The sequence below is a fragment of the Palaemon carinicauda genome, chromosome 45, assembly GCF_036898095.1.
Source record: "Palaemon carinicauda isolate YSFRI2023 chromosome 45, ASM3689809v2, whole genome shotgun sequence".
Taxonomy (NCBI): Eukaryota; Metazoa; Arthropoda; class Malacostraca; order Decapoda; family Palaemonidae; genus Palaemon; species Palaemon carinicauda.
Window position 1 is genome coordinate 8,091,818 of NC_090769.1, and position 10,000 is coordinate 8,101,817.

At 28.5% G+C, this 10,000-nt stretch overlaps 1 protein-coding gene across 1 annotated transcript in view; it reads left to right on the top strand.

Moving 5' to 3' along the window:
* Positions 1-10,000, top strand: part of LOC137634943 (calcitonin gene-related peptide type 1 receptor-like) — a 223,676-nt gene that overhangs the window by 145,943 nt on the left and 67,733 nt on the right. Inside the window, 1 exon segment of the mRNA XM_068367506.1 lies at positions 3,626-3,732. Coding sequence (XP_068223607.1) covers positions 3,626-3,732 — 107 coding nt within the window.

The following is a 10,000-nucleotide window of genomic DNA, read 5'->3' on the forward strand; positions in this document are numbered from 1 at the left end:
ATCAAGCCATTATTATGGTTAATTTTCTGCGAGGATTAGTGAGGCAGCAACCTAATGCTATTATCTACCTTTGGGCTTACTGGAAAGAAAAACATGAGGGTAGAAAAGAACGGAACTTGATCCTAATTAATCAAAGTCATCAGCCCTCTACTCATAGTATAAAGTCTTTGGAGTGGGAAAGTAGAAACGAACAAATATTTCATATCTTAAAGCATTCTGAGATCACGTTTCATATCTTTAAGTATTCTGAGATTACGTTTCATATCTTCAAGTATTCTGAGATTACATTTCATATCTTTAAGTATTCTGAGATTGCATTTCATATCTTTAAGTATTCTGAGATTGCATTTCATATTTTTAAGTATTCTGAGATTACATTTCATATCTTTAAGTAATCTGAGATAGCATTTCATATCTTTAAGTAATCTGAGATTACATTTCATATCTTTAAGTAATCTGAGATTGCATTTCATATCTCTAAGTATTCTGAGATTGCATTTCATATCTTCAAGTATTCTGAGATTACATTTCATATCGATAAGTATTCTGAGATTACATTCCATATTTAAGTAATCTGAGATTGCATTTCATATCTTTAAGTATTCTGAGATTAATTTCATATCTTTAAGTATTCTGAGATTACATTTCATATCTTTAAGTAATCTGAGATTGCATTTCATATCTCTAATTATTCTGAGATTATATTTCATATCTTTAAGTATTCTGAGATTACGTTTCATATCTTTAAGTATTCTGAGATTACGTTTCATATCTTTAAGTATTCTGAGATTTCATTTCATATCTTTAAGTATTCTGAGATTACGTTTCATGTTTTTAAGTATTCTGAGATTACGTTTCATATCTTTAAGTATTCTGAGATTTCATTTCATATCTTTAAGTAATCTGAGATTGCATTTCATATCTTTAAGTAATCTGAGATTGCATTCCATATCTTTAAGTATTCTGAGATTACGTTTCATATCTTTAAGTATTCTGAGATTACATTTCATATCTTAAAGCATTCTGAGATTACATTTCATATCTTTAAGTAATCTGAGATTGCATTTCATATCTTTAATTATTCTGAGATTACATTTCATATCTTTAAGTATTCTGAGATTACATTTCATATCTTTAAGTAATCTGAGATTGCATTTCATATCTTTAAGTATTCTGAGATTAATTTCATATCTTTAAGTATTCTGAGATTACATTTCATATCTTTAAGTAATCTGAGATTGCATTTCATATCTTTAATTATTCTGAGATTATATTTCATATCTTTAAGTATTCTGAGATTACGTTTCATATGTTTAAGTATTCTGAGATTAAATTTCATATCTTAAAGTATTCTGAGATAACATTTCATATCTTTAAGTATTCTGAGATTACGTTTCATATCTTTAAGTATTCTGAGATTACATTTCATATCTTAAAGTATTCTGAGATTACATTTCATATCTTTAAGTAATCTGAGATTGCATTTCATATCTTTAATTATTCTGAGATTGCATTTCATATCTTTAATTATTCTGAGATTACATTTCATATCTTTAAGTATTCTGAGATTACATTTCATATCGTTAAGTATTCTGAGATTACATTTCATATCTTTAAGTAATCTGAGATTGCATTTCATATCTTTAAGTATTCTGAGATTAATTTCATATCTTTAAGTATTCTGAGATTACATTTCATATCTTTAAGTAATCTGAGATTGCATTTCATATCTCTAATTATTCTGAGATTATATTTCATATCTTTAAGTATTCTGAGATTACGTTTCATATCTTTAAGTATTCTGAGATTACATTTCATATCTTTAAGTAATCTGAGATTGCATTTCATATCTTTATGTATTCTGAGATTACCCATTGCTTGGAAAAGCAGCGATGAAACTCATAGGAAGGAAGTAGTAATATTACCTTGACTGAACAGATTATGACTAAAAGACTGGATCTTTTTATTCCTTACAAGAATTTGGCTCCTTTAGTCCTTTTGTTCTATCTTATTAACTTTCTATAACAATATTTTCACAACCTCTTCAGTCTCTAACTTTGTATAGCGATATTTTCACAACCTCCCCAGTCTCAAACTTTCTATAACAATATTTTCACAACCTCTCTAGTCTCAAACTTTCTATAACAATATTTTCACATCTCCAGTCTCAAACTATCTATAATACTATTTTCACAACCTCTCCAGTCTCAAACTTTCTATAACATTATTTTCACAACCTCTCCAGTCTCAAACTATCTATAATACTATTTTCACAACCTCTCCAGTCTCAAACTACCTATAACAATATTTTCACAACTTTTCCAGTCTCAAACTTTCTATAACAATATTTTCACAACCTCTCTAGTCTCAAACTTTCTATAGCTATATTTTCAAAACCTCTCCAGTCTCAAACTATCTATAACAATATTTTCAAAACCTCTCCAGTCTCAAACTATCTATAACATTTTCACAACCTCTCCAGTCTCAAACTACCTATGACAATATTTTCACAACTTTTCCAGTCTCAAACTTTTTATAACAATATTTTCAAAACCTCTCCAGTCTCAAACTATCTATAACATTTTCACAACCTCTCCAGTCTCAAACTATCTATAACAATATTTTCACAACCTTTCCAGTCTCAAACTTTCTATAACAATATTTTCACAACATCTCCAGTCTCAATCCATCCATAACAATATTTTCACAACTTCAGTCTCACTAACTTACAATAACAATATTTTCACAACATCTCCAGTCTCAAACTATCCATAACAATATTTTTACAACTTCAGTCTCACTAACTTTGAATAACAATATTTTCACAACTTCTCCAGTCTCACAAACTATCTATAACAATATTTTCACAACTTCAGTCTCACTAACTTTCAATAACAATATTTTCACAACTTCTCCAGTCTCACAAACTATCTATAACAGTATTTTCACAACTTCAGTCTCACTAACTTTCAATAACAATATTTTCACAACTTCTCCAGTCTCACAAACTATCTATAACAGTATTTTCACAACTTCTCCAGTCTCACAAACTATCTATAACAATATTTTCACTATTCACAACTTCTCCAGTCTCATAAACTTTCTTTAGCCACATTTTCTCAAGGCAGAAGAAGCAGAAATTCTACATAAATGGAAATTTAGTTTAATTGAAAGAAAATATTTTTTAGTGTCCCATAGTTGTATATTATCTTTTAGTGTCCCATATTTCTATGTTATCTTATAGTGTGCCATATTTCTATGTTATCTTTTAGTGTCCTATATTTCTATTTTATCTTTTAGTGTTCTATATTTCTGTTATCTTTTAGTGTCCTATATTTCTATGTTATCTTTAAGTGTCCCACATTTCTATGTTATCTTTTAGTGTCCCACATTTCTACGTTATCTTTTAGTGTCCCATATTTCTGTTATCTTTTAGTGTCCTATATTTCTATGTTATCTTTTACTGTCCTATATTTCTATGTTATCTTTTAGCGTCCCATATTTCTATGTTATCTTTTAGTGTCCCAAATTTCTATGTAATCTTTTAGTGTCCTATATTTCTATGTTATCTTTTAGTGTCCCATATTTCTATCTGTTATGAGTTTCCTTTTTCCGTTTCCCATAGGAATGGCGCATAAGGTCTGTAACGAGGATGGGTCCTGGTACCGACACCCGGAGACCAACCAAACGTGGTCCAATTACACCACCTGTATTGATCTGGAGGACCTTAAGGTAAGTGATGAAATAAACTCGTAATAAAGTTATTTTCATCAAAGCATTATATATATATATATATATATATATATATATATATATATATATATATATATATATTTATATTTACATATATGTGTATATATACATATATATCATACGTACGTATATATATACATATCTATATGTATACACGTATCTATATATATATATATATATATATATATATATATATATATATATATATATATATATATATATGAATATGCACATATGTATTCACACATTTATACATACATCTACACATATATACTTTTGCATAAAGATATAAGCATATATATGTGTAGAGATTTACATATACATATGCATATAGATGTGCATAGATTTACATATATATATGCATACATGCGCATATATTACACGCCAATACATATTTAGAGAAACCCACATATAAACGACAGTAACTCATATGCAAATATGCATATACAACTATACATACAAATGTATGATAGCACAAATAAAAAATATTAACATCTCAGACATATACAATACATAATACATAGTTCCTAAAATAGAAGTCAGGTGTCACTATGGTCAGGACTGCTCGAAGATATTGCATTTCATATATACCATCCGGATCTCTCTCTCTCTCTCTCTCTCTCTCTCTCTCTCTCTCTCTCTCTCTCTCCATGGAACCACCAAGCTCAAGCACAGGCAGAAGAATTAGCAATTTTCACAGCTCTTATATCAATGGGGCCTTTGTTAACTAAGACCCAGAATTAAGTTTTCTCTGCCAGAGATAAAGAGGGTTGTTGGGTTAGGATGGGGAGACTTCAATAATGGAAAACACACTGGTGGAGAATATAACACTATAACACTAAGTCAAAATACATTCCATAATTACCTGCATCTGTAATGAGCCGTTACATTTAATCAAATAACGCACTGCATACATTATATTTGTATACTGTATATTCCAATTATCATAAAAAATATATTTATAAGTTATAAGTGTTTTAAATGAACCAATTTCCTTACACATGACATGGCGCTGTTATCTTAAACATATCTTACACTTTTCTTATGCTTTTTAATTTTCTTTACAAGAGCTTTACCCCTCTAACCACATGAACATTTCTACATAAATTACAGGGGATATGATATACAAATTCATTTGCTACTGTCGGGAAATCTCTTTATGGGATCTTTTTTTCATTGTGTTATTGCTCTTAAATGGTACGTGACTCTCATCTTAATTTGTTGAACAAAAACTTGCGGACATTTACATTCCTTATTCCTGGTCTGGATATTAATCTCTGGCATCATTAGCTGCACAAAAGTTTTGATAATTCTGACCATCCCTGTTACTGTTCTTAAAATATTTTTTTTTCTTGTTTCCTCTCCTCACTGGGCTATTTTCCCTGTTGAAGTCCCTGGGCTTTTAGCATCCTGCTTTTCCAACTAGGGTTGTAGCTTAGCAAGTAATGATAATAATAATAATAATAATAATAATAATAATAATAATAATAATAATAATAATAATAATAATAATAATAATAATAATCGGTTAAAGTCAGATCATTCCTTACTGTATCATCCTTTATGTAGTACTAAATTTGCAGTTAATTGTAAGTCATGCCTTTCCCATCAACACTACACAGTATTCTAGAAGTTTTATTCCAGCAGTAACCAGATTGTGAATGATCTTCCTAATCTTGCAGTTGAATCAGTAAAACTTATATCTCGTTTTATGATAATATGTATGATAGCTATTTTAACGTTGTTATAGATCTTATCCTATTTTATATTATTAATTAATTACAAGTTCTTTTTATTGCTATTCTATTACTTCCTTTCATCACTGAACTACTTTCCCTGTTGGAGACTTTGGGCTTGTAACATTTTACTTTTCTAACCAGGGTTGTAGCTTGGCTGTTAATGATAATAATAATGATTTAAACCATTCTCAACATTGCCAATTCAGTCCGCACCTGACTTCCTAATAACTCTCTCTCTCTCTCTCTCTCTCTCTCTCTCTCTCTCTCTCTCTCTCTCTCTCTCTCTGATCAAGAGGAGTTGGGAGAGTGAAATGATATGGAATGAAATGAAAACGGATAATCTGAGATTAATCTTCTCTTCTTTCTCCTCCTTTCATTCAAACTCCAACAAATATAAATAGAAAATGGAAAATGTAAATAGAAATAGAAAGATAAATAGATGAATAAAAAGGTAAATATAAAGAGAAAGACGAAACTATAGTTGGATAGTTTCATTAAGCTGTGTATAACCAACGGTTTCATTAGATGAACTGATATATTTTTTAAGTTATGTCCATGATTGGTGGAGAGAAGCTGGTTTTTATGCAAAAAAAAATTTCCCTTGTGAATTATTAGGAAGAAAACGAAAATTTTACAAAATATAAAGTGGGTTCTATAATGAAATTGCATAAAATGATACGCATAATTATTGTTTGAAAGAAAACATATGTTTGAAGTCATTTTTGTTCATATATGCAAACAACCACACACGCACACACGTACAAATATATGTATATATATATATATATATATATATATATATATATATATATATATATATATATATATATATATATATATGTATATGTATACATATATATATGTATATACATACATACATATATAAATACATATGTATATATACATATATATATATATATATATATATATATATATATATATATATATATATATATGCATATATAAAGATATGCTATGTATACAGTGTGTATATATATATATATATATATATATATATATATACATATATATATATATATATATATATATATATATATATATATATATATATTTGTATGTGTGTCTGTGTGTATGTATGTATGCATGTAAAACTTGATATATGCATTCTCACACTTAACAACAGTACAATATAAAAGTTATGCAATAGGAAATTATCAAAACTATATGATTTCCACATCCAAATTTATTCATAAGTTTATGCGGAGACAGATGGAGTACATTATGATTCAATATATTCATAAAATTGAATATTTAAAGTACGCTTTTGTCTTTCGATTCATATTCTATCCATTTAGCTATATATATATATATATATATATATATATATATATATATATATATATATATATATATAGATATATATATATATATATATATATATATATATATATATATATATATATATATAGTGATGAGAGAGTTTGTGTATCGCCATGATCTGCAAAGCTGTATTAGTCAGGGACATCCTTCTACGTTGGGTTGCTGTCAGTGATCCGACAAAAGTCTCCCACCTTCACCAAACTGCACTGGCCAGCGTGGTGATGAAAACTGCCCAAACCCCACACATGAATAAAGACATGTCTGAGGCCTTTATCTTACGGTGAACTCGAAACGGCTGCATTTTTGGTTGTTGTTGTTGATATATATGTGTATATATACACACACACACACACACACACACATATATATATATATATATATATATATATATATATATATATATATATATATATATATATATGTGTGTGTGTGTGTGTGTGTGTGTGTGTGTGTGTGAATATCAACCACAATGGCATTTAATACCGATTTCTACCTTGGGAATATATATCCAGTGGAATTACCATAAATGAATTCCAATGGATATAGATTCCCAAGGTAGAATTCGGTATTAAATGCCATTGTGGTTGATATTTACATTGATTAAAATCACGAGTGTTAGTAATATGTATTCTTATATATGTATATATGTGTATATATATATATATATATATATATATATATATATATATATATATATATATATATATGTATGTATGTATGTATGTATGTATGTATGTGTGATTTAAGCAAGATCGAGAAGAGCAAACAAATCTGTGTCCTCCCGTGTATACCTGCGGATTCTGGTACCATTACCTGGCAGCCATTTAATCTTCCCTCAGATGATGCTTGAATGAAATGGCAGACGGAGAGAAGGATACGCAGGAGGAGATTAAATGCCAAATCCTTCCCCCGGGCGCTGAACAGACCCAGAAAATGGTGCATGAGGTTTTGGGTCCCCTAGCAAGGGATGTATGCACGTCTCCAGCCAGGCTGGTGGGGATTACTGTATGTTGCTGCTTTCGCAACGGTGAACCCTGGGAAGAAGAAGAGTCGGATGTTGTTTTTAACTTTTTTCCCAAAGCTTGGCAAAGTCATGGTAAATCTGGATTTTCTGTTTGTTTTCGGAATACGTGGATCTTTATGCTTGGAATATATTTTGGCAGGGATTTCTTTTAAGGGAATAGCTTATTATTTCAAACGTTCTTCATGTTTTTCTGGATGAAATGATTTCAACATAAATATTGATTTTCTGTTTGTTTTTTTAAATATATATTAGCAGGGATTTTTTTTAGGGAATAGCTTAGTATTTCAAACGTTCTTCGTGTTTTTCTGGATGAAATTATTTCAACGTAAATCTGTATTTTCTATTTGTTTTCATAAAAATATTTTGGCAGGGATTTCTTTTAAGGGAATAGCTTAGTATTTCAAACGTTCTTCGTGTCTTTTCTGGATGGAATTATTTCCAAATTTTGTCTTATGGAAAATATTTGATTAAGGTCTTGTTTTTTGTGAAAATATTTTCTGTACTTTATTTTTTTTATTAGTGTCTTGTGGAACTTCATTATATTTCTAATAGCAATTAGGTTTATGCAAAGTCAAGATTTAAACGTGAGACATAGATGGATCTTACCTTTTGGTACTATTTTTCTTTTAATTTACAAATTAAATTTTCTGTTGAAACACTCTCTCTCTCTCTCTCTCTCTCTCTCTCTCTCTCTCTCTCTCTCTCTCTCTCTCTCTCTCTCTCTCTCTCTCTCTCTCTCTCTCTCCAGTTTCTAGAGGAAAGCTCACTTCTACTTGCAAAAAGTACAAAGAAATGTTTTTTTGTCTTCTGCCAGTTAATTTCTGTGGAATATTTTCAACCGTGTCTCTCGGTGCGTTTGTGTGGCTCTTTATACTAACAGAATATATCCCTGAGAGATTATGCATCCCTTATAATAAAAGAGGAACTATTACTTCATCCCCTAATTGGGATATTTTTCATTCATCCATTAACTCTTTTTGCATGACTTTTTTTAAATAGTGCAGTGTCCGGATTACAAAAAAAAAAAAAAAAAAAAAAAAAAAAAAAAAAAATACTCTATATCAACGGAATATTTCAAATCCTCTAACAACTTTCCTAATTAGAAATCTTTATCTGAAAAACAATTACCTAATCTTTCTTCCAGTACCTTAAAGGAAAATACCTTTCTTCTAAGTATTTACTGATTATTTTTTCAAACATTTTGCTATTCTACTTTTGCTGTTATTTAATTCTGGTTCGTTTTCTTCGTTCGTTAAATTATTTCCTTCTTTCTTTACCTGCATTAAAAATATACATATACATATACATATACATATACATATATATATATATATATATATATATATATATATATATATATATATATATATATATATATATATATATATATATATACATATCATTTACTAACCTCTCATCAATTTTTAAACAACTATTTTCTTTCAATAACACGTCACTGACTTCTTTTATACATCCTATTTACATTATGATGTAATCTAATAAATTCAATACTTCTCATAATAACTCTTTCATATAATCTATTCTGCTCCTCAGTAACATTTAAAGCATAATTTTTCACCTAACCCTTCATCATCGTCGTTTTCAAAATTTACATATCTTTTAATATAAGCTAAGCTTTGACTCAGGTAACAAGAACTCTAGCTTTAAGAATCAAAATATCTCCCAAGAATTGCCAAATTTCTATCTATTAATTCTAGTCAATTCATCATTGATATTCTATCGCTCGCTTTCTTCTTTTCTTAATTAGTCGTGTTAATTAGATTCAGGACCTCTTTTAAAAGTGCAAAAAGAAATGGCTACATATTTTATTCAATAACAGTATTCAAATGGTTTTTGCGAATTTGCTTTTGCAATTAAGTGTAAATTTAGATAGGTCTGTATGTCTCTCTCTCTCTCTCTCTCTCTCTCTCTCTCTCTCTCTCTCTCTCTCTCTCTCTCTTTATATATATATATATATATATATATATATATATATATATATATATATATATATATTTATATATATATATATATATATATATATATATATATATATATACACGCACAGTATATATATATATATATATATATATATATATATATATATATATATATATATATATATATATATATATATATCTTT